Consider the following 27,297-nt stretch of genomic DNA (forward strand, 5'->3'; position numbering starts at 1 on the left):
GTAGACAGAGGAGTTGTGTAGTCGTATCTCTTGAGCTAGGTTGCCAATAGTTCGCTCCATAGTCCATTGTGATGAGCAGATAGGTGGTCCCTTGTTGACTGTCTCACCAGCGATATGTGTGATCGAGTGGAGCCATGGTCGAACGAAATGAAGTCGATCGATCCGGCGCTGGTAGTAGAGCTCTTCAAATTCATCCGCGAAGTTAAGAAGGTGATGGTGGCCTTCAATGAGATCTGATCTAGATATATGGTATTGTTGCATTATACGTAGTCCCCGGGCAAGACGACAGAAATGCGACCAATAGGGCTCAGGAAGGATGCCGTAGAGTGTGGCCAGTGCCATCCCATACAGGTAGAGAAGCCATTCCCAGGCCTTATACCCACTATTGATCTTCTCTGCTGGGTTACGAGGAGGTCGATCAAACGAACCCGGCAGAAAGGGTGTTGCATCTGTGATCAGAGATCCATGTGCCTTCCAAGTCGCCTTCGTCAGAACAGCCCAGGCCCACGTGGATTTATCATCCGTAGTCTCGGCTCTAAAGGTTCCTCTCCAGAGGGGTAGAAGGAGATCACCAGTATTGATGGCAGCGATGTGCATGATGTCAGAGCCAAAGCACAGCGGCACCAGCAAAATACGGTCAGTGTCGAAGCCGCAGAAGATGCTTGGTTTCGTAATGCCTGTCTCGAGGCGTGCAAGCTCGTATTCGGCCATGTTGGAACAGCGGATCACATGCTTGAGGTTCTGTTCATAATCGAATGATCCGGGAAGGGGAAGCCGATCAATGAAGAAGTCGGGGTGATCAGGTTGATCAGTACCTTCAGGTTGACGTAGGGCAGGATAGTACGTAGGTGCACCTGGTTTGTGTCTCCCTGGGAGTCCGCAATAGAGACGACATGCGAATCTGCCATGGTGACCCACGAGGCCAGTAAGAAATGCCATGCCGGGGCCGTCAGCTGTTGCAACAAAGAGAAAGGGATTAGATTGAAATAGAGCCTTCTTCGCGCCATCCCAAATTGGAAGCCCTTCTGTCTGAATTGCGCGAAGATGGTGTAGGCCGGGGAAAATGAAAGAATCTAGATTTTTGGGTTTTTTGGGGCCAGGAATGATACCGCCCGGGAGTATGTACTTCTTCTTGTACCGGACGTCTGGCGCATGATCGAAAATTACCCAAATATATATCCAACAGTCGGATTGTTTGGATTCATAGAGCTGGGCACCATCGATCGAGAACATAAGAACCGCATCACCATCTTTAATTTTGCCAGATTGGCACGCGTCCAGATATTGCTTCCCATGAAGAACATCTTCATATACCTCCGGAACGCCGTCGGTTGTCTTCAATTCATCGATGATCTTGTTGGTGTACTCCTGGCGCCATCGCATCTTCTTTGCCTGGTCTGGATGGCGCCATAGGGCCTGGAGCTGCGGTCCAACAGGAAATGTGTCAAACGTTTTCCGAGCTACCTTCTTGTGAGGTGAGCTTTTTTTGGCGTCCCATCGATCTTCTCCACATCGAGGACAATGATCGAGCTCGGCGTACGGACCTGTGAATGCGAGACATGTGTTGGTACACATGTCATTAACGATCGGGACGACACCACTAAGTTCACAGACAGCTTGCTTAACCCGGTAATGACTATATACATCATCTTCGGGGTGTCGTTCGATCGTGGCCTCGCGGATAAGATTGTAAGCAGCGATTGTTGTATTTGCAAAGTAATATTTTAATGAAAGGATAAGATCAGGATCTGACATATCGGGGAGTTCGCGGGGAGGGTTTCGAAGTCTGTCTAGTGCGTCTGGAGGTAGTTTAGAGTGTGTGTCGTCTAGGGATGCTTTTCGGAGAGCAGTAATGAATGACATTGAATCCTGGGCATCTTCAAGGCATGCCATCTGCTGTAGCTCGTCCAAGTCCTCGTCCGTCCAGCCCATGGTTCCCAAGTCAGTGTCCGCACCCTCGAGATTGACGTCATCCGGGGGCATGTCTTGATCGAAGTTCTCGGGTATATTGTCCTCAACACGAGCTTCCTCTTCCTCCTCCCTGTCCTCGGGTCCCGTATCACCAAAATTGGTGTTCTCAACACGAGCTTGTGCTTCCTCAACACGAGCTTCCTCTTCCTCCTCCCTGTCCTCGGGTCCCGTATCACCAAAATTGGTGTCCTCAACACGAGCTTGCACTTCCTCAACACGAGCTTCCTCTTCCTCCTCCCTGTCCTCGGGTCCCGTATCACCAAAATTGGTGTCCTCAAGGTGATCGAAAGCTCCATCGAGTGCGTCAGGGCCTGGAATATTGTCAGCAGCCTCAGGTATATCAAAATCTTATTATTCATATCAGCAAATTGATATTGATCACAGGGTTATGAACACACCGTCTTCTGCGCCATCAATCCGATCATCCTTGTGCTTCAATATGGGTGGCTGTTCGGGGTGATCAGAAGCATCCAGAGGACGCTTGCTAGACGATGGCGCCGGTATAGGAGCTGGAGTTTGTGCAGGAAGTGGTGGGGGAAAAAGTCTAGCGAGTCTGTTGGGTTTGTGCCGGAAGTAAGTAGTTCGGGGTACACGCTTGGGCTTGCCTTTGTTCTTCCGAAGACAGGCATCACAATCGCATATGTAAGTATCAGTACCGTTTGCAAGTCGATGTATGCCAGCCTCGAGGCTCTCGGAGGTTATAGAATTCATGTAGCTGTGTGATCGCGATCAAGGAAGCGTATATGCGCAATCGCAATGTTAATCTAGGCGTAGCTTTGCAATTTGCAAAGTGTCGTTTGCAACATTTGCAGCAAATACACTGCAAATTTCTCGCAAGTTTGGACTTTGCATTTAATTTTACAATTTGCATTTTTCCATCTCGAATTATTTAGATTTCTATCTATATCATTTGGTACTTAGACGTGTATCGCTACCTATCTGCCTCATTCTTGTCGATTTTCACTGGGGTTGAACGTTGAACGCTGACCATGTACAATCATAATAATTTCAGCTAGGAAGCTATCAACCTCTGTGATCCCGGCTTAGTTCACACATGCGTCTACCTTGCGATATTGAATCAATATCCTTGACAGATTTTGTCCCTGTCATTGATGTATGTGCAGAACCGACCACTTTTCACTTGCGCTCATGATCAACCTCAGGCGTGTCTTCCGGAGAGCGCATCAAGTGAAGAAAATCGGATTCATATCAGAAACTGCAAACTACCGATATTCATGTAATACTCGTCATCGTACACATACGAAAATGTAGAAACATTATTGAGAGATAAATCGTAGATGGAAAAATGATCCCGTACTGTAAAAAGAAACAAGGCATATCGTGCCTACAAGTTACAAAAGAAATGAGCAGTTCAACGTCTGCTGAGTACATATCGATAAAGGGGAGACGTGTCCATAAGTCACAGGCAGTCCATGATCTGCGAAGTAGATATTGGTAAGAGAAATACAGAGATAAAGAAACAAATCGAGGGCCATTTACATGATGGCGAAGACAAGAGAAGACACTTGAGATAGATGTAAGTGCGAGCCGCGGGCGGTGGCCTTCAACTCCAAGTGCTCTGAGACAAGAAGGAGGCGGTTACGCTGTTGCGGTTGCGGTTGTATCGGGATTGGTCGTAGGGGACGTCCGACGTCGAAGACTGCAGGCATAAGCGGGCGGCGCGAAGACATATTTTGTGCGCGGTCAGTGGTGGCCTTCAACCTCGCGAGCATGAAGCTCCAGGTCGTAGGGGACAGCGAGGGAGATCGTTGCAGATCTTCGGGATTTGGTCGTAGGGGACCTCGGGAGTAGCATTGTGTGTGAAGGTGTCGGTCTTGAATGATTTCGATCGAATTCCCTGGGTCGGGCGTCTTCTGATCCAGAAGCAGTGAAGGCGACAGCATAGAGGGGAGTCCGACCTGGGACATGGCAGCTGCCCAGCCGTCGACAAGAGCGGTTTGGTCGGCGAGGAGATCGTCATGTAGTTGTTCAAGGTCATCTATTCTAAATCAACAAACGAAGCGAACGTCACCGGAAATCACTCACTGATCGCAGTAGCATGTTCTTGTTGCTTGGAGTGAGTGCGTTCGATGCTGCCATGGATAGCGGCCAAGCGAGTGGATCTAGATTCGCGCTAAGAAACGACGGTGAGTGCAGCACTTGGCTTCGCAATGAACATGTCCATACCTTGTGTCTTCCCGGCCGGAAATTTTGATGCCGTTTCGTATCCGGGGGTTTCAGCTGAGGCGAGACAATCTGAGGCAGGATGCCAAGAGAGGGCGTCGCGATCATTTGAGTGGAAGCGTCCACGAGCAGCAGAATATCGGTGGTCGTCAGATCATCAGGAAAACCCTCCCCAGACAAATTTACTTAAAGATGTAACATTAGAACTAATCCGAACTAATCCTGCGTTATTATATCTAAATTTTACAAATTCGAGTTTTAGCTAGCTTAGGTCGGTTTTTTTACCTCCTAATAAAAACACAAGAATTAGCAACTATTTTCAGTAATTCAAACACATTAGCACGACTTTTAGAATTGATTTTTTGATCTTAGACGAGGGTTCCAACCGAATCAGACAGAATAAGATACAAGAACAAAATTAAATTTGATTAGAAATGGGTATATGGGCAGTAGGCTAATTTAAATAACAGCGCGCGCTATGACCAACTGGGAGACTATGTATCAGCTTCACGATTCCGTATTGTACACTATGAAAATGAGCGGGGGATGATTCAGTCTTCTTCCATATTGTCGAGGTCAAGTAACTCGAACGCTTCGAGCTCAGCAGCATGGCCACCGGCAGCGGCGCCGCTGTATCGCAACTTCCTGCAAGCAGAGTGAGCATCGAGGCAATACTACCTAAGTGGAACTCACTGTGCAGCCTCATAGATGTCGGCCATCATACAGTGGAATTTCGCAGGTGCGTCCTTCTGAGCTCAAACGAGGATCGACAGACTCACTTCCTGTGAACGGTGGGCGACGACATGGATCAGCGTGGCTCGAGCTCGAACGAGGATAGACAGACTCACTTCCTGCGAACGGTGGGCGACGACATGGATCAGTGTGGCTCAAGAATCGACAGACTCACTTCCTGCGAACGGTGGGCGACGACATGGATCAGCGTGGCTCAAGCTCGAACGAGGATCAACAGACTCACTTCCTGCAAACGGTAGGCGACGACATGGATCAGCATGGCTCGAGCTCGAACGAGGATCGACAAACTCACTTCCTGCGAATGGTGGGCAACGACATGGATCAGCATGGCTCGAGCTCGAACGAGGATCGACAAACTCACTTCCTGCGAATGGTGGGCAACGACATGGATCAGCGTGGCTCAAGCTCGAATGAGGATCGACAAACTCACTCACTACAAACAGCGGACAACAGCTTGGATCAGCGTGGCTCGAACTCAAACTCGGACCGACAGACTCACTCACTGCGAACGGCAGGCAACAACTTGGCGAACTCGAACTCGGACCGACAGACTCACTCACTGTGAACATCCTAGAATAAATAGTTTTTAGAATAAATAGGTTTGCTTAAAACAAGTTTAGAATTTTAAAAAAATCATTGCGCACCTTAATTGTATGTAGTGCATGAACACCAGCAATGAAGCTTGAGGCCTCTTAAGCTTCGAAGACGAGAGTGAGAGTTGAAGATCAGTGACATGGCACCACTTCGCTCAAACATTTCAAACTACAAGTCACATGATACAAACAAATATGTACAAATGTTGGACTTAAGATATTTCTTCGTTCAAACCACAAGTCACGTGATACAAACAAATATGCACAAATGCTGGACTTGGATATTTTAAAATTTTGTTGCACACTCACGGCATCTGCATCAATGATCACACTATTCAGGTGTCGAGTTTCTCAATAGGCATGGTTTTATGACCCTTAGGTAGTACTCTATAACTTAGCAATAATTACATGTATGTTATGAATGATATTGATATCTAGCTCTAATTTGTAATAGTTTATCTGACTTAGAAGAGTTAGATGTATTGTAGAAAAAAACTCGTCTAACATTATCATCTTCAGTGATCGTCTCAACGAGTTTAACGAAGGCAGTTTAGCTTCGTTAACTTGTAAATGAAAACTTAAACCCCCGTCGTCAAAGTCAAAGCGTGACTTCGGAGTCAGTTAAATCATAGGTTAGCAAAAGATAACTCTAATAACATTTGCTTTTAAAACGAAATACACGACTAAGGCTCCGTTTCATTCTGCATTTCTGCAAGTCGATCGTGGAATGCAACCTCGATTCCAAAACTGTGCTCGCACCGTGTCCAAAAATCCATCAACTCCTTGACCGTGGCTAATTCAACATCCGAGGGATAGTAAAACAAGTTTTCAAGCAATAGCGAGTCGCTATCGTTGTCATGCCAGTGACCGGCGCTGTTGGTAGCCTCGTCATCAACATCTTCAAGAAGCTCTCTCACGACAGGAAGAAATGAATGGGAATGTTGTGGTTCCGCTGACTCACTGGCCATGGATGTAGCGGTACTAGTGTCACATGAAGGCTGGCCACTGTTCTCTGAGTCGCACTCGTCGTCCAAGTCCTCAATGAACTTCCGTTTGCGATTGCGGAGAGACCCATACTGTGCAAGTGTGTCAGACCTGACGAGAGCCTGCTTCCGAACCTTGTCAGTACTTAGTCGATTTCGCAGCTTGGTATGAATGATTCCAAATTGACTGAAGACACGTTCAGTTGCAGCCGAGTTAGGAACAACAGATAGAATGTGCATCGCAAGGTGAATGAGACCAGATATGCCATTGGGAGGGATCCTGCAGTGCTGTCAATGGCAAGGCCAGAGGTGATTGTGTCGAGTTCGCGCCAGAGCTGCACAAGGTTGACATTTTTTTGCTAAGTTATCATTAGTACTGAATAAAAGAACATCTTCAAGTTACATACATCCCGTTTTGCCTGTTCATGGTGCTCGTGCAAACCCATACTCTCATTAGACCATTCACCTGTACTCCGAACGTAATCTTGAAAGGCTCGTCGAAAGTCACTGTTGGGTTCTGCATCATAAATCCGCTTGTACACAGCACGAACCAGTGTCCACAGCCTTGAAAATTGACGATAAGGGCTGGAAGGAGCAAAACATGATACACGGAGGTGGGGGTTGAAAATGACGGCGAGAATAAAGATCTTCTGGTCAGCTTTTGCCCACTGCTTCTCCAGGCTTGCTCGAACGGCATTGCATACATCAGAATCGAGAGATGGGTCACAGAACTTGTGATACAGATTGACAAGAGTAATGAGCACCACATCAAGACGTGCAAAATCACTTTGTGTGGCATTGGCAGCAATGGCTAGTGGTTCGAGATGCCGTTTCACCCTGAAACATGAGATTTATCAGAAAACCGTCCCAATAGCTCAAATCTTACTTACATTAGAAGTTTGTACCAGAAATCAAAGCGGCCCAAAATTGCCAGTATTGAAGCTGATTTTCGAATGACATCTGCTCGATTCCCACCACAGGTCTTGAGCTCATTGATGCGTGTTGTGAGCATTTCTTTAAACGGCATTTCTAGCTCAAGAAGTCGGCGCACAGAAAGATAATGAGATGTCCATCGTGTGAGGACAGGCAATATTAAGGACCGGGTTTTCCCAGAAAACACATTTCGTTGTACTTCGTTGAGAATTCCGAGTGCCCTGCTGTGGTTATTGAACCACTTCACAACTTCTAATGCATCGTCGATAACAGTCGTGAATGACCCTTTAATCTTGAAGATATCCCCAACAACTAAGTTGATCTTTCAGAATGACTCGTCAGTTAAAATTTTGATCGATTATATGAGACTCGAACCTGATGTGCCCAGCAATCAACAACAATGATTTGTGGAAGCTTTTGAACCAACAATCGTCGCATTTTTGCAGCGTCTCCTCCAGCATCTGTACACCATGCAACTACTTTGACCTTCAAAACTTTGTTAGCATATTGGATTTCACTTAGCACTATCTCCAGTAAGTTCTCAGCAGTCTTTGGCTTTGCAGATACGTCGCAGGTGTTCAACAAATAGGGCTAAAAATTGGTTTGAGTCTGACAGCATGAGATGATAATTGTATTGAAAATTCACGCACTGTATACTCAACATTAATTGTTGATGCCACAATGGATGACTTGGTGATATTTTTCCAGCCGTCGCACTGGCCTGTTGCATAACGATCTTGAACTTTTGCTTTCATGCCATCAACTACTCGTTCAGCCTCTTCATCAAGAATTCGGCCAGAAAGTTGTTTGCTGCCAGGCATAAGACATTGTGGAATCCACTTCGAGAAGAACTGTCGCCAGTATGGCTGATCAACAGTCCACCAAGCCACATTGGAGGTCAGCAGCAAACGGCACAAGTCAGCTGCAAATTCAGCTTGCTGCGAGCTTGGCCATGGTTGACTAGGTACAGTCTCGCCATAAAATGGTTCCCCTGGCAGTGAATGAATTGTCACCAGTGGTGAAAGCAGCCTTGGTGTCGAGGATCCAATGGTTGGTGTTGCAGATGGTGGTAGGGAGATTATAGGCAAGGATGGGGTGCGAGAATCGTGTTGAAGAAGTACTGTTGGTGTTAGAGACCTGTTTGATGGCATCCCACTGGGTATACTGACACGAAGGTGAGTGTTTGCTGTGGCACTGGTCTGTCGCTTCTGAATTTCAGCTTTTGCCCAGTTGCGTGTTTGTGGAGGTGCATGATCACATTCAGACGTGTGCTTCCAGAGGTCGTCTACTTTGCCACAGATAGCAGGGTAAGTAGCCTTCACTAAAACCTCATTGAGCTGCAGTGTCATACAAAAGAGTTCTTTGCATTCTAGGGCACATACCATCTTCAAGAATTGTATCCTCACTACGTGGTGGTAATAGACTTTCTCCAATCGCATATGCATTTGTCTCGAGGGCAAGGATCTCTCGTGTCTGTGCCAGGATGCAGTGTTTGCATCGAGCTTCATGATGTACTTTATAATTTTTGTAGGGCGGCCCCTTGTACCAATGCTCCCACACAGGTGATGGTGCAGGCATGTTCAAGTTGGCAAGTCAGAAGATCGTTGTTGATGTGCTATAAGTAATTCGGATTCCTGATTTATGATGGCCTGCTGCAGTCTTTTCAATTTCAGCCCTTTGGCTATTTATTTTCATGTTAATTACATAGTGCAAGTACATAGCAAGCACGTGCAAGTCACATCTTAATTTTTAAATAAAAGTAAACTGTGGTTAAACCCCAGTTGAAAACATTAACCTCGGCAATAGTTAGGGTGTTAAGGTGAATGTGACGACCACTGATCATCTTTAGCTACTTTCTTCATAAATAGCTGTGATTGTGCTAATGTTACGAATTTTTGTGAATTCTCCCTAATTTGCCTTGGGAGGGTTTTCCTGATGATGTCCGTCCTCCAGGATTGGCTGGAGCTGCGTCCGTTGAGAAGGTCCGCTCGAGTCATTGATTTTTGGTGCTTTCGTCCATGGGAGTAGGTAGCCACTGGAGCAGTCGCTGTCATCCTATAAAGATTCGAACATTGAGCGATGAAAATGAGGAGACTGTGCGACTTCATACCTGGGGGATATTGCTTTCCTCAAGGTCCACGCCAGAAAAGTCCTTCATGAAGTCGTCATCATGGTCGATGACAGTCGTGTCGGAATCGATTGAGAGGCGCTTCGTGTTCTGAACCGGCGAAGTCAACAGTATTGGCGTGCCTAATGTGGAACATGCAGTAGATGGCGGAGTGCAGTAAGAGTCATCTGCAATTGAATTCGGTGAAATTATTAGGTCTGGCGGAGTGCTACATGGTTCGGTTGCGATTGGATTCGATAAAATTGAGTCTGCTGCAGTAGGGAAATCGGACACTTTGTTGTAAATGAGAGGCGCGTTGAGCTCGGCTAAATTGTGCTTCGGAGGAGGTCGACCATCTTTACTGAGGAGTATCCGGGCGGTCTCGTTGGAAGCTAGAACTAGTACCGCGACAGAGATACAGAATTCGGATATAATCAGGCCGGCGGTGACGTTCTCCGCTTCTTTGATGGCCTTGGACGTCCGATCCACCACAGTGTGTTTGAGAAAGAATGCTCCGAGGCACCCAGCGACGGTGACATGGGCGGCACCGTCGAAGATAGCGGAAATCATGTTGTAAGGCGAGTTGAAGTTGAGAATGAGTAGTGAAGAAAGTAATGCACGTAAATCGAGGACGGGAAATGGGAGCATATCTTGCAGGCGCGCTGTATTTATACTCTGCTACACCAGTTAAATCAGCACTGCCACGAACTAAACGAACTCGATCGCGACGCACCTAGTCACGTGTATGCAAAATCAGTTTATGTCAGCAGCACCACCGTAGGTGCATGGAATGGCCTGAACATGTTCAGAACGAGAGGATGATCAATTCTTGTGAGTGTCTGTGTATCAATGGAAAAATGTACCTGATAAACGACTGCTAGCGCTGACAGATTAAGGCGCGGATCCCGCAGTGCATAACTCCTCCATCCAAATCGTCGTTCAAGGTCTGAGTTGATTCGAAGTCGGCTAGTTACCACTGGTCTTATCACGATAATCTTGGGTTCGTGACCGCTGTAGACCTTACAGTATGGTCATGGTGTGTTAGCCCGGATCCCAGACTGGGCCCAGCTGCTGTGGATGTGAAGTCTTTTTGAAGTGAAACCCGCTGAGGACAAATAACCCTGGCGGCCACAAGCAGAACTTCCACTCTTCATTTATCTATCTGTGTTTTGTTTCCACCGCGTTATGCAGGGTCCGTGCGCTCGATCCAGTACTCCTCATCTTGCATCTCACTGAACGCTACCAGAGACGACAGAATTTATGTGATGGATGCACGAGCATTGACCAATCACACACGGTACCATCCTGCTTTTTGAATTGATGCCAGGATGGGCTGCACTCACGAATCGCTGCCATTATCGTCAAATCCTGTTAGCATGCTCACCGCTTCAAGTCATGTCCGTCTGTGGCAGCTCTCTGAATGACTCGCCATCTTCCAATACTCGTCTCCAATGACATTGGTCATGTTCTCCGTGAACGGCAAGCATGTCTTCAGCGGAGGGTGTAATCTAAGTGTGGGCAGCACCAACGGACACTGAGCAGGAGTAAGAAAGTCCCCAGAAACCTGACCTGTCTGAATTTGTATCTGAGTTCGTGCGGAATAGTTTTTCTGATGTGGTGTCCTTCAATCTGTCACATTGACAAGGAGAGACTGTATAACAGATAGCATGCTTCACGCACCACGTCCCTATCATTTTATTGCAATCATCCGTCCTCTAGCGTTCTTCGTAAATGGACAAAATATGCAGTTCGCACTTTGCGATACCGAATTTGCACTCTGCGATGCATCTCGATACTATCCCTTCCACTGCAATCGGCACCCCGCAGAAGTTGGCAGTCATGCAAATGTCACTGTGAGTCATGATATGTCATGTAGGCCAATTTTAAAGTCAGTTCGGCAGTCAAGCAAGTGGGCAAGGTCAATTAGTATTCGTTCAAATGAGCAAGTATAGTATTGAATAGTAGATATACATAAGTATGAGGGCGACTGTTATTAGTGCTGTAGTTGTAAAATCGAGGTGGATACATAGGGAGACCATGTGCATTGTAACATGACAAAACATGACTCACATTCTGTTCTTTTGCTGCAGTATAACCCATTTGCAATTCTCTGAATTGAAACCTGAATGTGTGGCTCATATGTCGGGTCTGATGAAGCTTGCAGCTTTCCTCATCTACCGCTGCTAACTTAAACTTGCGAATGCGGACGCGCAGCACTGCACCAGTCGGCACTTCCAAAGTGGGGGTGCAATTTGAAACTCCGTCATGGCATGTATCGGCAGGTGACATTTCTGCGTGACTTTGGCACTTTCGACTATCTCACTCAATTCTGCTTTAATCATGGTCGTTCAACCTCATAATGAGTTGTATTAGAGAGAGAATGATACAGATGTTAAGAATTTTGTGTTTAAGTAGCTAGAAATACAAGTTTTGTGAAAGTGCCGACTTCTGTGGGGTGCCAATTGCAGTGGAAGGGATAGTACGAAGGTGTGATATAAGTGGTGTTCAAAGTAATTTCCTGAAAACTCGGTAAGCTCGGTAAGCTCCATGAAACATCGGCAAACTTTGATTAAGAATTCAAAGAAATGTCGACATAAGTGCGGCTTAGGTCGGCATCACAGTTGGACTTCAAAATGAGACTTAGTGGTAAAAAATGCGGTCAAACATCATGATGAAATAGCAATAGTTATATACATGTAATGTACACAAAGCTATTCGACGTGATAAGGGTGCAAGACAAAAGGTGCGAGGCAAAGGGCGCAGGATGAAGGTGTGAGACAAAGGGACAGGATGAAGGTGAGAAGTGGATTAAGGCTTGTTGCGGTAGCGGAAGCAGGCACTGTCGCAATTGCAGTATGTTTCGCGCTCGCAGCAGCAGAGTGCTTGAGAGCAGATGCTGAGGGAGCAGCAGATGAGGGACTCTTCATGCTCCCAGAAGCATGCCGTCCAGCTTTACCAGTCTTCTTAGTGGCAGACATTTGTACAGTTAGTACAGGATGGTTTGTGGGTGTCTTGCTGGAACAGTCCTTGCCACAAGTATGCAGGTGTGATTGAGCATGATATGAGAGTGAGAAGAAACTTGCGGGACCAGGAACAGATCAGGAGTAGATGGCTGTGGTTGCTGCTGCTGACAAGAATCGCTCATGAGAACATCTTGTTCAGCAGAAGCAGACCCGCCAAGGAGGGACTCGCCCTCAGGTTGGGTGGGGACATTATTACTGTTGCTGTTGCCATCCTCATTCATATCATCTAGTTGCTCGATGGGGGCGTCAGCCATTTGGTCATCTTCGCTGTCGTACTCCTCACCTAAAAGTTCATCTAGGGGAAGTTTGATAGTGGGACAGTAAATCTTAAAACCAGTTGCACAGCCCCCGCTAATGCCTTCCCAGTAGCTCATGGGGTTAGATAAGGTGGGGGTAGAGTAGAGTAGAGCAGTTGGGCCGAACGAAGTACTAAAGATGGGAGGGAAGTGGAGTTTTTCTTACAAGGGGTGCAGGACGAAGGTGTGGGGCGCAAATGATGGTGTGCGATGAGGGTGCGCTGCGAGGGTGCGAGACGAAGGTGCAGGCAGTGGATGTCAGGCGTGTAGAGTGTTGTTGCTGTGCTCATCATCGAGCAGAAGAGCCGCCAACTAAAATTGAATCTCCACTTGAAAATGTTGCCATTTCTGGCAACAGTGTCCCCTATCGATGCAGGTGATAAGCTTATCTCTCTCCTGATCCCCAGATGCCTCGTCTCTCTATGCGCAATCAGCTGCTTGAGCAACTGGATGAGGCTGAACTAGCCTTAGCCAAGGCCGGGCTAGAGTGTACTCTCATTACCCTTAATGATCTCTATGATTCCGACTCCTCTGACTCTGAATCTGATTCTGATTCTGATTCTGATCTTGGCCTTGATCTGATGGTCACTCCTCCATCTCCTCTTACCCCACAATTATACGACCTTTCAAATTCTTCTTCCAGTGATGGATCTGACAGCTTCACTACCCATTACAACTGCCTTCATGATACCATCACAGCTCTTCGCGATGAGGTCACTAGGGCCTGTGTTCTTCATAAACCGGATGCACCTCCTATGCGAGCCCCCCAGATTCAGCTCCTTCATGACTTTGGGCACTCTCGGCACCACCTCTTCTGCAAGAAATTATGCATTAATCCTGACATCTTTGATGATATCCTCGATCAAATTTCTGATCACCCTATTTTCACTAACCGGTCAAACAACCCTCAACTTCCCATTGCCATTCAACTGGCTATATTTCTCAACCGTGCTGGCCATTACGGCAACACTATCTCACCAGATGATGTGGGCCAATGGGCTGGTGTCAGTGTTGGATCGGTAATCAATTGCAGTAACCGTGTGATGATTGCCCTCCTTGATCAGCATGACACATTCATCAATTTCCCTGCTCCTGACTCTGAGGATGCTGAGTGTGCTCGGCAATATGTTGAGGCCAAGTCTTGCCCAGAGTGGAGAAATGGTATTTTTGCAATTGATGGCTCTGCTATTAATTTGTATGAAAAACCTGGTCTTTATGGTGAGGCATTTTATGACAGGAAGTCTAACTATTCCCTCAACTGTCAGGTATTTTTTCTCTCTTATTCTAATGGTTAGAAACTAATGAAAGATTCAGGCAATAATTATGCCCCATAATCTCCTCATTGCCGACTATTCACTTGGTCACCCTGGAAGTACACACAATGCTTATGCCTTCAAATCTACTCGTGTTTACCAGGAACACGACACACTTCTTCCTGATGACCATTGGATTTGGGCTGATAGTGCATATCCACTTGAGAAGTGGTGTATTCCACCTTTCAAGAAGCCTCGGAATGGCAGGTTGACAAGGGACCAGAAGACCTTCAATATTCACCTATCCAGGGTATCTTCTAATTTTTCTGCTGATTTTTTTGGAATTTTTACTGATTTTCATTGATTTTAATTCATCTAGGTCCGTGTCCGCATTGAGCACACATTTGCTGCTTTGAAGGGGCGTTTTCAGTCTCTTAAGGAGCTTCGTCACCCTATGCAGACCCAGAAAGACCTCCAGATTACTCTACATTGGGTTAGGTGTTGCCTTATCCTTCACAACATGATCATCAAATTTGAAGAGAAACGCAACAAACCTACAACCAGATGGGCCATTCAAGAAGGGAAACATACTCTGCATCCAGAATATGAAGGACCAGATGGTAATGAAGTGGTGGGTGATAGCTCATATGCAGGCACTCCTGGTCAAGCACACAGGGCCAGGTTGATGGATCAATTATTTGATAGTCCTCACTCAGATGCTCAGCATAGGCAAGGATAAGTTGAAACAGGTATAGCTTTGACATACAAATGTACTACATACATGCTAGTAAGTAGGTTGTAGGATTATCAAATAGTGGTGAACAAATGACAACATGTAGCAAAAAGAAATGGCAAAAAAAAACATATGACAAAGTGCATGCAGGAACATCATGGCTTGTTGATCTTGGCATATTCAATGCACAAGAGCATCACCTGCCTCTCTAACTCGAGAGCCTTCACATCCACTTCCCGCAAACGAATCTCCTGGTCCTTGCTCTCCTGCAGCTGTTGATGGATGAGCGCGGCATCCGCGCGCTCATGGGCGTGCTCCTCGCATATGAAATGGTGCTCCTTGTCTTGGCGATTGGCATTGAGCTTGACCATCAGGCGCTCATTCTTGAGCTGGTATAAGGCGAGCTTCTCGGAGTGCACACTCTCTAAGTCGTCATTCAACAACTCAACTTGTTCCTGAACCTCCATTCGGAGACGCTTCTTCACTGACTCCCTGCTGCTCAGTCTCTCGGAGGGCGATGTTTGGGACGTCAGAGATGCCTGCCAAGGGGAGGACGGATTGGACCGTTGCAACAAAGCCTTCGATGAAGAGGTGGGGGAAGAAGCGCTCTTGCGCATGATCATGTGATTGACGTGAGACTTGAATGAGCTGCAACTGTCGTGGTTGGAGGTGTGGGGAGGGGGTGCCTTGGGAGGTGACGGAGTGGGAGAGGAAGGTAGCTGTCGCTTCTTTCTGCATGCCTTGTTCGATTTGGGCGGGCTGTCCAAATTATACACATTCTCGTCGTCACAACGATCTGTGTCGTCCATACAAAGGTCCCCCATACCATGAGCAAGGGGGCCATCATCGAAAGGTGGGTCATAGTCAGATTCCTGGGGGGCCGGAGAATAATCTTCACGGCCGAATGACTGGCTACTGGGAGGAAGGGGCGTATGGCCAAAGTGGAGGGGGGAGCTTGTCGTGCTGCCTGCACAGTTGCTTGCGGGAGCTTGAGAAAAGCCCCATTGTGGGGAGGAGCCAGCGGCGCTGCCGCTGGCTCCCTGAGCATATTGAGGGGAGTGGTTTGGCTCTAGGGGGGTAGCAGGACCACTTCGGGGAAGAGGCACATAAGGCATTTGCACAGGGGAGTCAGCTGGGCTGCCTCCAACACTTGGAGGAGGGCGGGCATAGTTCATTTGTTGGACGTGAGTGTTGTCACCTGCACATGAGGTAGAAGGACCTGAGGGACGAACCATGTAATCAAGCTGCGGGGAACCAGCACTGCCTGTGGCAGGGTTAGGGATGATTATGTTGAGTTGCGGATGGGTGTCTGAAGGAGGGTTCTGCGAACCTCCCGCAGGACGAGTTAGCACAAATAGGTCACCGGCGTGGTCAGCACCTGGTTTCGATGAGCTTGTTTTGGCAGAAAACGAGGGGTTGGATCCCCATATCTGGTAGAGGTCATTGTACCATGGAAATTCTTTCTCGATTTTACCTATGAATTTGTTAGCAGTATTGATAAGACATGAGTGGGATACTCACGATGTAAGTTGTCAGACATCTCCGAGTCAATTGGCATGATGCCCACACCTGTAGACTTGAATTCAGCACGAATATCGCGGAATTTAGTCCGTAGACTTCAGATCATCCAGTTAGTACAGTTGCGATAGATGGAGAAGTACTTATGATGTGATGCGATTGGCCACAGAGTCACGGAACTTGATGGGGTTGGTGGCATATCAACTCCCATACGTAGCATCGTTGTGAAAGATTACCTTTGCAATCACACAGTGTTAGGGATTAGCGTGGGTATACCCATGGGTATCTGTGGTGATACCCCCACCCACACCCACCAAAAAACCCACACCCACACTGGTGGGTGTGGGTTTATTCATGGGTACCAGGGATGGCTACCCATACCCATACCCATAGAGGGTATACCCATGGGTACAACATGAACAATTGGTACTACACACTTAGATATCTTAATGAATGTTGTAGTAGTACTGGAGACAAATATACTGCTAGTCTCACCTTGTTAATTGGCAGTCATTTGAGAGAGATAAAGCTAAATAAAAACCCAACACCAGTAAGTCTCTGAAAAATGCAACAATAAAAGTTGACATTATCCTTGTAATACTAGTTGAGACAAGTCTGTTGTGAGTCTTATTTTGTTAATCAGTAGTAATTTGAGCAAAATAAAAATACATATTGATGAGTTTGGCCAAACACAAGTTGTTATTATCATTACGTATCTTGATGAAAATTGTAGTGCTATGTAAGGTGAGTCTATGGCTAGTTTATCTTATCAATTAGTTGACATATCAGTAACATAAGGATTGTGTTACGCACTCAAATAGATCTGTTATGCGGAGCCCTAAGAGGGGCGTCGTCCGCTAACGTTTGTGACATAACCGGAAGGGTCCGGTGTAGCGACTGAGACTGGCGACGATGAGTCGGCAGATATCAGAGACGCGCATGTCACGTGACTTCTAAGACGGATGTCTTCAAAGTCACTGATGTTCTCAAAGTAAGGACAGTCTTGTCCGAACGATGAGTAGTCGATCGAGGTAGACTTAGGCGCGATGAGCACCTAAGAAAAGATACTAGAGACTGAAGCTGAGGGGGCTTCAGAGGGAAGTATGTTCGAGGGAAGATTGAGTAGATTCAAGTTAGGGAATCTAGTACAGAGTGACCGACTACTTATACTAAGTGGAAAGGGTTAAGGGCAAGGCTACCGTACTGTAGGTAAGGGCAAAGGGGAAACGGAAAGGGTATAGGTACGCTGGTAGCAGAGCCTGATTAGTGATGTGAGGTCGAATGCGGAATGAGGCCGAGAAACGTTGGAACGAGCCAACGGTAAAAGATACAATGCGCAGCACGCATGAGTCAGAGGAGAGATAAGACAAGATAAGGAAAGCCACATTGGTGGCACAAGTCAGAACGAGTCATAGCCCGAAGGCACGTGCGCACGTCGGTGCGATAGGAGGGGGATGAGGGACGGGAACGGTCCCGAGGATCCGGTCAACGGATAGTCGGTAGAGAAGTACGAGCTGGAGGCATACGAGGGCGAGGACGAAGGGGAAAAATGATAGGGGGGCCATGTAGCCGATGTTACTTGTAACATTACCCCCGTTTCAAGGTAGAGTTCCACGAACTCTTTAATCGTCGTCCTGGTTGTTATACCACTCGGGGTTGAAGTCGAGGTCTTCGAGCCAGGAGGCGGCTTCGATTGCGTTCTCTTCGCGTTCTTGCTCAAGGCGAGCAGCGTCCTGGTCATACGCAGCTTCGAGCTGGCGCATGTCTCTGTAGAACCGGTCAGAAGAGGTTCCACGGCGAAGGATCTTTCTGCCATCGAGTCAAGGGCAGAAGGGAGTGAGGTGTTTTGGGGCAAATTGCCCACAAATGCGGCAGAAGTATTGCGCGCAGTGTTTCTGTTTGTGTCCAAAGACACAGCACTGGCGGCAGACAACGTTGCTGCGGTAGACCTGGGTGGTCTCAGTGGCATCACGACGCACGTCGTTGATGGCGTCTTCCTGGGCTTCCTCGCGAGGATAGTGCCTAGTGAAGTTCTGGGTGCGCGGGCGATGCGCATGGGAGAGGGGTAGTCCTAGGGACAAGATGGATTGTGCACGAGCACAGTGATTCCGGCGTTGCGGAGTGGGAAGAGGTTCCGGAGAACCAATAGAGAGGTGTGGGACCACCTCGGTGGGTACCCAATCGTCGGGGTTGAGAACAGGTGGTTCAGGAGGGCACTCATCCAACTCTGGGATGGTGATAGAGATGGTGTCGACATCAAGAGTGGGGGAGGGGTTACGTGGAGCATAGAGCTCGCGTTCGTATTCCTCGTAGAGATGGTCGATCTCGGGGTTGGTCAGCTGGGTGACATTGGGGATGTGCTCTGGTGATTCAGAGCGGGGTAGTTGGGGAAGGAAGGGGGTCGGAGCTCTGTCATAGACAGCACGCTCAACGACTGCAAGCGGGTCGGGAGGGGGATTAAATGCCCACTCCTCCTCGACGGCCATGACAGCGGCATGGAAGTTCCTGAGCTCAAACAGATTTAGCAAGGCTCGCTTGATCTTGCCTTGGTTATATCTGGTCGAGACGGTGGATAGGGAAGTCTCCCTAGCCAAGTCGATCCTGGCGATATTGCCGGTGAGGGTGTCGGTGGCCCTGAAGGCCTGGATGAGGTTCATGGTTATGTCGTCGTTGGTGCGGTTGAGATAGTTGTCGAGTCGAAGTGCATACTGGGGATCGCAGATGACTGCTTCCCAGTAGGCCCGTTGCCTATCTTGGACAACTGAGCGAAGGGATGGTCGTCGGAAGACGGTGTATCCCGGGGGGGAGGGCCTATCATGGCCAAGTGTTGGCTGGCTCGTCAGGTCGCGGTCAGAGGCAGACGCATGAGAGGTAGCAGATCGGTGCGAGGAAACAGACGATGCTGAGACCGACATAGTGAAGCGTCTTTCCTTGGGTAGTGGCGTAGGTGGGGTATTGGGTAATGGGTCTCTGTTTGTCGATGGGTTTGGGTTTCGTGGGGCGGTGGCGATTGCGGATTTGTTGGCGATGGAAGGTTTCGGTGTTGGTGTGAATGGGTTCGTCGGTGGGGTCAGCCCTCATGTAGTGAGGGCGGTAGGCAAAGTTGCAGTGGTGTTTGTTGATCAACATGAGATGGCGATTGAAGCGATCTTGAGTCGCTTCTTATACGCCTTCAGGAGCTCCGCTGCGGACTTCAATTCTGTTTCGGGGAGCCATGTTCGTTCAGAGGCAGGATAGCCAACCCAAGACACGAGGTACCAGCGATGCGATCTGGTACCCTTGTGTTGGAGGATAGCTTCCACTTCATAGTGTTCCTCTCCATCGATAAGATCAGGAGGAGGTTCGGTGAAATTTGGTCCATGCACGTCTGTCTCCTGATAGGAGGAAAGTTCCGAGGCATGGAACATGGGGTGGATATGCCAGCTGGCAGGCAGCTTTAGCTGGAACGTGATGGGGGAGAGGACCTTCTGGATTGGGAAGGGTCCATATCATTTCGGGGCGAGTTTCCTAGAAGGGAATCCGGTGATTAGGTTCGTGGCGGATAGCCATACCTTATCACCAACGTTCCATGGCTTGTAATGCTGGCCATAGGAACGATCAGCCATGCGTTGCTGCGCGAGGCTGTGGCATGCAAGGGCTTCTTCACGGATCTTGGCGAGTGACTTGACTTGGTCTTCGGCGGTTGGTAGGGTAGAGTTGGGGAAGAGATTGGGGATGCCTCGTGGTTCATAGCCCATCATGAGGTAGAAGGGGGAGGCATTTCTGGTGGAGTGTCGTCGGGAGTTATGAACGAATTCGGCCATAGGCAAGTGCTTTGCCCATTCGGAGGGAGTCGTCCGGCAGTAGATCCGGAGGTAGGTTTCGAGCTCTTGGTTGAGCCGTTCGGTCTGGCCATCTGTCTGAGGGTGGTAGGCAGTGGAAAGTGCGACTTGGTAGTCGAGGAGTCGTCCTAGCTCTTTTGCTAGCTTCGAGGCGAATTGGGGGCCTCGGTCCGAGATGATCTTGTCATAGAGTCCGAAGTGCATGAACACTTTCTTGAAGAAAAGTTCGGCTACTCCTTCCGCTGTGATGGTTTTTCTGCAAGGGCAGAGAATTACCCCCTTCGTAAGCCCATGGTCTACCACAACCATGACAGAGTCGTAGCCGGCGCTCTCGGGGAGGTCGGTGATTAAGTCAACCGAAACCTGGGCGAAGGGCTGGAGGGCTGAGGAGGGTATCGGGGTGAGGGGAGGTGTCGTGGGGTGGGTGTTAACCTTCATCTGCTGGCACATGGTGCAGCCATCAACGTATTTCCTAATGAAGGAGCCCATGCCGGGCCACCAGTAGGATTTCTTGACGTTCCATTCGGTACCCGAACACCCGGGGTGCCCGGCGGTTGGGTGATCGTGATGCAGAGACAGCACGCGATGCCGGAGGTCGGGGGGAACATAGGCACGATCTTTATAGAAGAGAACACCATCGGTGAACCTCCAATCGGAAAGTGCAGACTTCATGGGGGGTGCGCACACCCTGGAGAGCGTCCAAGGCTGTTTTCACAGTCTGGTCGGAGGGGTCGTCAGAGAGTCATTGGAACTCATCTGCGAGTTCGGCGTCAATGAGACGGGTGAACAGGGCGTTGGGGAGGAGGATACGATCTTCGTTATCCTGACCAGCTATAGCGTGGTCCGGACGGCGGGACAAGGCATCCAGTGCAGCGAGCTTTGTTCCAGGAACATGGTGAAGTTCCAGATCAAAGTTGGTGAGCGTGAGGTGCCACCGGGCCTGTCGTCGGGTGAGTCGTTGCGCCGATCGGAAATAGATCAGGTTCTTGTGATCGGTGAAAACGACGACCGGATGGGGGTTTCCTTCCAGGAAATGCCTCCAAGCCTGAAGGGCGCGGATGATGGCGAGGAGTTCCCGGTTGTAGATCTCATAGTTCCATTCGGCCGCGTTGAGGGACTGGGAGAGATAGCCGCAGGGGTGGTAATCCCCATTGCTATCTGTCTGGAGCAGGACTGCTCCGGTCGCGAAGAGCGAGGCGTCAGTTGCAAGTGCAAACTGTCGCGAGGAATCGGGGTTCCGCAGAACCGGTTCGGTGGTGAATAGCTTCTTCAGATGCTGGAAAGAAGCTTCGGTGGAGTCGGACCAAGAGAAGGGGACCTCCTTCTTGGTTAGGTCTAGGAGAGGGCGTGCAATGTCGGAATAGTGGGGAATGAAATGACGGTAGAAGTTGCAGAATCCAAGGAAAGACCGCACGTCCTTGACCGAAGAGGGTTGTTGCCATTCGCTGATGCCTTTCAGCTTGGCAGTGTCCATAGCGACCTGTCCAGGTCGAATGATCATACCGAGGTACTCGACTTCTTGAGTGTCGAAGGTACATTTCTCGGGTTTGAGGAAGAGAGACTCTTTGCAGAGTTTCTCCAACACTCGGCGGGTCCTCTGCCGGTGTTCGTCCAGGTTATCTGAAAAGATCAGGATGTCGTCCATATAGACGATTAACCATCCTTTGTTCAGTTCTTCTGAAAACATCTGGTTCATGTAAGCTTGGAAGGTAGTGGGCGAATTGCACAATCCAAAGAACATTACCTTGGGCTCGAAGAGCCCATATGAGGTGGAGAATGTGGCTTTCCACCTGTCGTCGGGATGAATGAGGATATTGTTGTATCCTGAGCGTACATCGACCTTTGTGAACCATTGCGCCTTGTTGAGTTTCGCAAGCAAGGGTGGTATCAAAGGGAGTGGGTACGCGTTCTTGATCGTCCATTCGTTGATGTATCGATAGTCCTGGCAGGGGCGGAGAGATCCGTCCTTCTTGCTGACAAAGAAGAATCCAGCAGCTTGAGGAGACTTCGAGGGTTGGATGAAATCTTTGGCGAGGTGTTCGTCCAAAAATGCTTTGACAGTGTCAGTTTCCTTTGGTGAGAGCGGGTAGGCTCGAGAAGACTTCGGAATGAAGCCTTCCTTCGTTTCAATCTTGTGGTCTACTCCCGGCCGTGAGGGAGGGAGTTTGTTCAGACCGTCCTTTGCAAAGATGTCAGCAAAATCACGAAGATAGGAAGGTACCAGTTCTTCAAATGATTTCTTCTTCTTCTCCTGTGCGTCCTCCATAGCAAATTCTTGAGCTTTGTTGGAGGTCTTCGTGTAGTCCTGCTGAGAAGTGAGGATCCAGAGGTTCCGGAGAGGTTTTGCTCGTCTGTGGAGAGCCTTCCGGATTTCTTTCTTCGAGGTCCCGTCCTTGGTGAGCGGGGTGTCGAAAGAGATGTTCTCGATGATCCGGACAGATGTTCCGTCCGAAGTGTATTCCACTAGAACTTCATTGTCAGTGAGGGGATAAGTGGAGATCTCCTCAACTTTATCCGCGAGATGGGTCTGTCCGACCCAGACATCGTCCATAGTGTTGAAGTTGGTGTCTTCGAAGGGCACGATGATTGGTGCCGTCTTCTTGTTACACTTCTTGCGTTTCTTGATTTCTTCAAGGCAATGTTGAGTGCCTTCGGGGAGTCGTTTGAGGGGTGAAAAGTCCTCGTCATCGAGTTCTTCTAGGACAGCCTTTTCTCCATGAAAGAGATATGGCTTGGCCTTGCTTTCTCATCGAGAGGCGTTGAGTTCCCTCTCCACCTCCTTTGACCTATTGGTCGCAGGCAGGGAGATCGTGTTGGCCTTCCAGTCGATATTGGGCATCATGGCACTAAGCCAAGGTTTTCCAAAAAGTAGATCATCATGCTTGGAAAGTTTCGTTACGTTGAACTTTCCATACATAAGTCTCCGATCGAGACGAATGAATAGCATGCAGTATTGGGTTACCTGTCCTGCCGAGGATGGGCTTCCATCTACTGTGGTGATCCGGAAGGGTTTCTTGAGTAGGTGGGTCCAGATCCCATTTCGCTTGATGAAGTCATAGCTAATGAAAGTCCCACCTGCCCCTGAGTCAATGATTGCGGTCGACTGAATGGTTTTGGCACTGCAAGAAGAGAAAAGTGTCACCGGGACACGAAACTCGTTGGATTTACCAACAGCTTTAGTATACAATGCGCAGATAGAGGGAATTGACCGTTCGACAAGCCCTCTCTTTAAAAATCCTTTCTTTTGACAAGGTTGACTTCCATGTCTTCCTCGTCAGAAGACTCGTCAAGCTGGCGGATGCCAGACTTGCTTGGCTTCTTGCCTTTGTCTTCTTCGTCGTTCTTGTCTCCTTGGTGCACCTTCGGGTGGAACCAGGAGTCATTTGCTCGATGGCCCTTCTCCTTGCATTTGAAGCAAAGGCCTTTATCGAAGCACTTCTGTCATTCCTCAGGCATGAGGGAACGATCGACGTCCATAGCATCAGGATCGCGTTGGCGGACCTGTGGTTTGGGGACGTGCCGGTGGCCGGAAGGGCGTACCGATCTGTTGTTGGACACAACTGCTCTTGATCGCTTGTAGTTGGCTTCCAACTGTGTCGCGGCAGTGTACCATTTGTCGATGGTGGTGGGGACGACCTCCTTCCCGTAGATGGTGGTTCGAAGTCCTGGTTTCAACCCTCGTTCGAAGAAGTGGATGAGGGCGACGTCCTGCTTGAGACTAGCAGTGGATGACAGGGTTTTGCATGTCGCAATGTAGGGCATCACGTCGCCGGTTTGACTCAAACCGTGAAGCTTGGTTAGAGCCTCGGTCATCCGGTCGATTGGGTGGAAGGATGCGATGAAAGCCTTCTTGAAGTCCTTCCAGGTACCGAAGTCGACAGTAGGTTTGTCGAAGGCTGTTCGGTAGAAGGTGTCGGCCCAGACGCAGGCGTCTCCACCGTTCATATACTGGAGTGCAACAGCGACCTTGGTTTGGTCGGAGTTGTAGATCGTCGGGTTGATGAGGAAGTATGTCTCCACCGAGTACATCCAGCACTCGGAATCATCAATGCTTCCATCATAGTTCTGTGGTACTCCAGCCTTTAGTTCAGGCCTGGATACGACCACTGTCAGTTGTTGGGTGGGGCCTCCGGACATTCTTGTTCCAGGGTTCGAGTTGAGGTTGCTGTATGGTTGTTCGTTGGGAAACTCGTCAGAGGACGTGTGATCTTCTTCCGATTCTTCTTCTTCGGAGTCCGGAGTGTTGGGATCACGTTCCCAAGGGTACTTCGGGATCCAGGTAGTCGTGGTGTCTGTCGGTTAATGGGCCGTGCGGATGGCAGGGCACAAAAAGGTAACTTGAATCTTTTGTTACGCACTCAAATAGATCTGTTATGCGGAGCCCTAAGAGGGGCGTCGTCCGCTAACGTTTGTGACATAACCGGAAGGGTCCGGTGTAGTGACTGAGACTGGCGACGATGAGTCGGCAGATATCAGAGACGCGCATGTCACGTGACTTCTAAGACGGATGTCTTCAAAGTCACTGACGTTCTCAAAGTAAGGACAGTCTTGTCCGAACGATGAGTAGTCGATCGAGGTAGACTTAGGCGCGATGAGCACCTAAGAAAAGATACTAGAGACTGAAGCTGAGGGGGCTTCAGAGGGAAGTATGTTCGAGGGAAGATTGAGTAGATTCAAGTTAGGGAATCTAGTACAGAGTGACCGACTACTTATACTAAGTGGAAAGGGTTAAGGGCAAGGCTACCGTACTGTAGGTAAGGGCAAAGGGGAAACGGAAAGGGTATAGGTACGCTGGTAGCAGAGCCTGATTAGTGATGTGAGGTCGAATGCGGAATGAGGCCGAGAAACGTTGGAACGAGCCAACGGTAAAAGATACAATGCGCAGCACGCATGAGTCAGAGGAGAGATAAGACAAGATAAGGAAAGCCACATTGGTGGCACAAGTCAGAACGAGTCATAGCCCGAAGGCACGTGCGCACGTCGGTGCGATAGGAGGGGGATGAGGGACGGGAACGGTCCCGAGGATCCGGTCAACGGATAGTCGGTAGAGAAGTACGAGCTGGAGGCATACGAGGGCGAGGACGAAGGGGAAAAATGATAGGGGGGCCATGTAGCCGATGTTACTTGTAACAGATTGAACACTACTGAACCAAAGTTCAAAGTTGTATTTCTATAGTCTACATGTAACATGATAGATGGAATCAACATAGATGACAAAGATAGTATTATTGAAAATGAAGTTGTTGGCTATTCAACCTAGGCATACCATTCACTGAGACCACTACTAGCATATTTGACAAAGTTGAATCACATATCACAGTGCAAAGATAATTTTTTTGCCTACATACCCACTGTGTGGGTGTGGGTAGGGGTGTGGGTATCCTAAGTGCCTACCCCCACCCATACCCCAGAGGTACCCACACCCATGACCCACGTGGGTTGAGGATACCCATGCTAATCCCTAAGATTCACACTGTAGATCTCCCCTTTGTCCTTGCCCGATGCATGGCCCAAGTCAGCATGATAGTTGCTGGACTTCTTACTCTCGGTCACAAATAATATGGCACAGTCTGGCGGATGCTCAACGAGGAAATCAACGAGCTTGTTGGTGCGCATAGGGACGTTATGCCACGAAATCGTGGCTGGTGACGAGTCTTGTATATTAGCCCCTCCCCTTCCCCGTCTCCCCCTTCCACGAGTTGGTGGGTCCATTTGTTTCCCAGTGTTGTCCTTGCGACACGGTACATTGATGTTTTGAGAGATGGTCTGCAGGCGTGCAGACCGACGAAGTCGTGGTCATAGGGCAGGCATTACATTTCACACTCCGACAACATGCCGATGTTCGCTGTACTTGACTAACCCTGAACTTCAGCGAAACTCAAGATACTTTAGCCGACGTTTCACAGAGCTTACCAAGCTTACCAAGTTTTCAGGAAATTACTTTGAATGCCACTATAATATGCGAAGGTTACGTCGAAGAGGAACACACCGGACACAGCACAAATAAGGTAATACAACACTTACAACTAGGGGTCGGCGTTGCCGACGTGGACCTTGCTCACATTCCGTCTTTTTCTAGCTCTATCGTGCTCGTTTAGTCTGGCTTCGTCCCAGGATTTCTTCTGACATCACTATATAGCTACTACTACATTGTTTCTTTCAGTGTACTGCACTATGGTACCTTGTTTTCTGTCAGACTGTCTGTCCTCGAGAAACGCTTTTTCGTTTCCTCCGCGAGTCGCTCAATCCTGTTATCTTCTATCTGAAGGTCTTCATTTGGATGTTGAAGGAATAGATCATTGTCGAAGTCTCTGAGAAGACGTATGCATTCTCGGCCGTGACTTCTGGATAGTGCGATGTATGCATTGAAGGGAGATAGGCGAAAACATGTCGTTCTTCCAATGTCCACTAAAACGTGATCAATCGTCTGTCCTTGTGCTTTAAAGTCGGTAAATGCGTAAGCTGGTGTTACAGGGAGTTGACGCCGCGTGATTCTTGTAGAAGGACCTGTGCCCATGGAAAATTTAATTTCGCAAGGTAACACTGGTATGTGCTGAGGCAGAAGTCTGTGCAATGGCGGTAAATCGCAGAAGTCGAGGTGAATGATAACAAATGCAGGGGGATAACGCAAGAATGCTCTCTTTGCTTCCACAGCGTTGCTCCCAATCTTTGGCTCTCTGGGATCCAGAACGATATCAGTAATTCTCAGTCTATACTCACTGAAAATGAAAGCACATTGATTGTCTGAGGTACTTAGCAGTTCAAATACGCTAGGTTGCATGGTGTTTCGATAGATAGATAGTAAATACGATGTTTAGGGGCGCGGCGTAAAATTATAGGATTAATTTTTATTTATTCATCACATTATTACCAACATATTAACAAAAAGGGGAGTTGTCCGAAAACGACGAATATTGGAAGGGAAGCGCGCTAGCTTCGCCCTGTGGGCGGAGCTCTGGGCGCGAGGGAGTTGCACGGTCTAAGCTATTACTTTGTTATTCAGAGAACGACAAGTATTGGAAGGGAAATCGGAGGTAGGTGATAAGTTCGCATCATCGTATCACGTTGTATGGCGTCACTGTATTTACTATTATTTGGAAATCACATAAAATGATCCATGTGAACCTGA

At 48.5% G+C, this 27,297-nt stretch overlaps 4 protein-coding genes across 4 annotated transcripts; all 4 read right to left on the reverse strand.

The window, feature by feature from the left end:
- Window positions 1-3,467: 3,467 nt before the first annotated feature.
- F5891DRAFT_1189576 (uncharacterized protein) lies at window positions 3,468-4,263 on the reverse strand (the record flags this gene model as incomplete). Its single annotated transcript, XM_041367189.1, has 3 exons — window positions 3,468-3,970; window positions 4,018-4,105; window positions 4,159-4,263. 3 exons carry the CDS (start codon window positions 4,261-4,263, stop codon window positions 3,468-3,470), a joined length of 696 nt encoding a protein of 231 aa, XP_041225029.1.
- Window positions 4,264-7,370: 3,107 nt separating this feature from the next.
- Window positions 7,371-7,742, reverse strand: F5891DRAFT_953558 (uncharacterized protein; the record flags this gene model as incomplete). Its single annotated transcript, XM_041375191.1, has 1 exon — window positions 7,371-7,742. A coding segment is annotated over one exon (372 nt), but the record flags the coding sequence as incomplete, so codon positions are not given.
- Window positions 7,743-9,325: 1,583 nt separating this feature from the next.
- On the reverse strand, window positions 9,326-10,172 carry F5891DRAFT_1278793 (uncharacterized protein; the record flags this gene model as incomplete). The annotated part of the gene is made up of 2 exons (XM_041370336.1): window positions 9,326-9,472; window positions 9,528-10,172. The coding sequence occupies 2 exons, from the start codon at window positions 10,170-10,172 to the stop codon at window positions 9,326-9,328; spliced, it is 792 nt and encodes a 263-aa protein (XP_041225031.1).
- Window positions 10,173-26,192: 16,020 nt separating this feature from the next.
- F5891DRAFT_1038402 (uncharacterized protein) lies at window positions 26,193-27,001 on the reverse strand. Its single transcript, XM_041361891.1, has 2 exons — window positions 26,904-27,001; window positions 26,193-26,845 (listed from the first exon to the last, which is right to left on the reverse strand). Exon 2 carries the CDS (start codon window positions 26,683-26,685, stop codon window positions 26,341-26,343), a length of 345 nt encoding a protein of 114 aa, XP_041225032.1. The 5' UTR covers window positions 26,686-26,845; window positions 26,904-27,001; the 3' UTR covers window positions 26,193-26,340.
- Between the last annotated feature and the right edge of the window lie 296 nt (window positions 27,002-27,297).

Source organism: Suillus fuscotomentosus (assembly GCF_016647785.1).
Source record: "Suillus fuscotomentosus strain FC203 chromosome Unknown F5891scaffold_32, whole genome shotgun sequence".
Lineage (NCBI taxonomy): Eukaryota > Fungi > Basidiomycota > Agaricomycetes > Boletales > Suillaceae > Suillus > Suillus fuscotomentosus.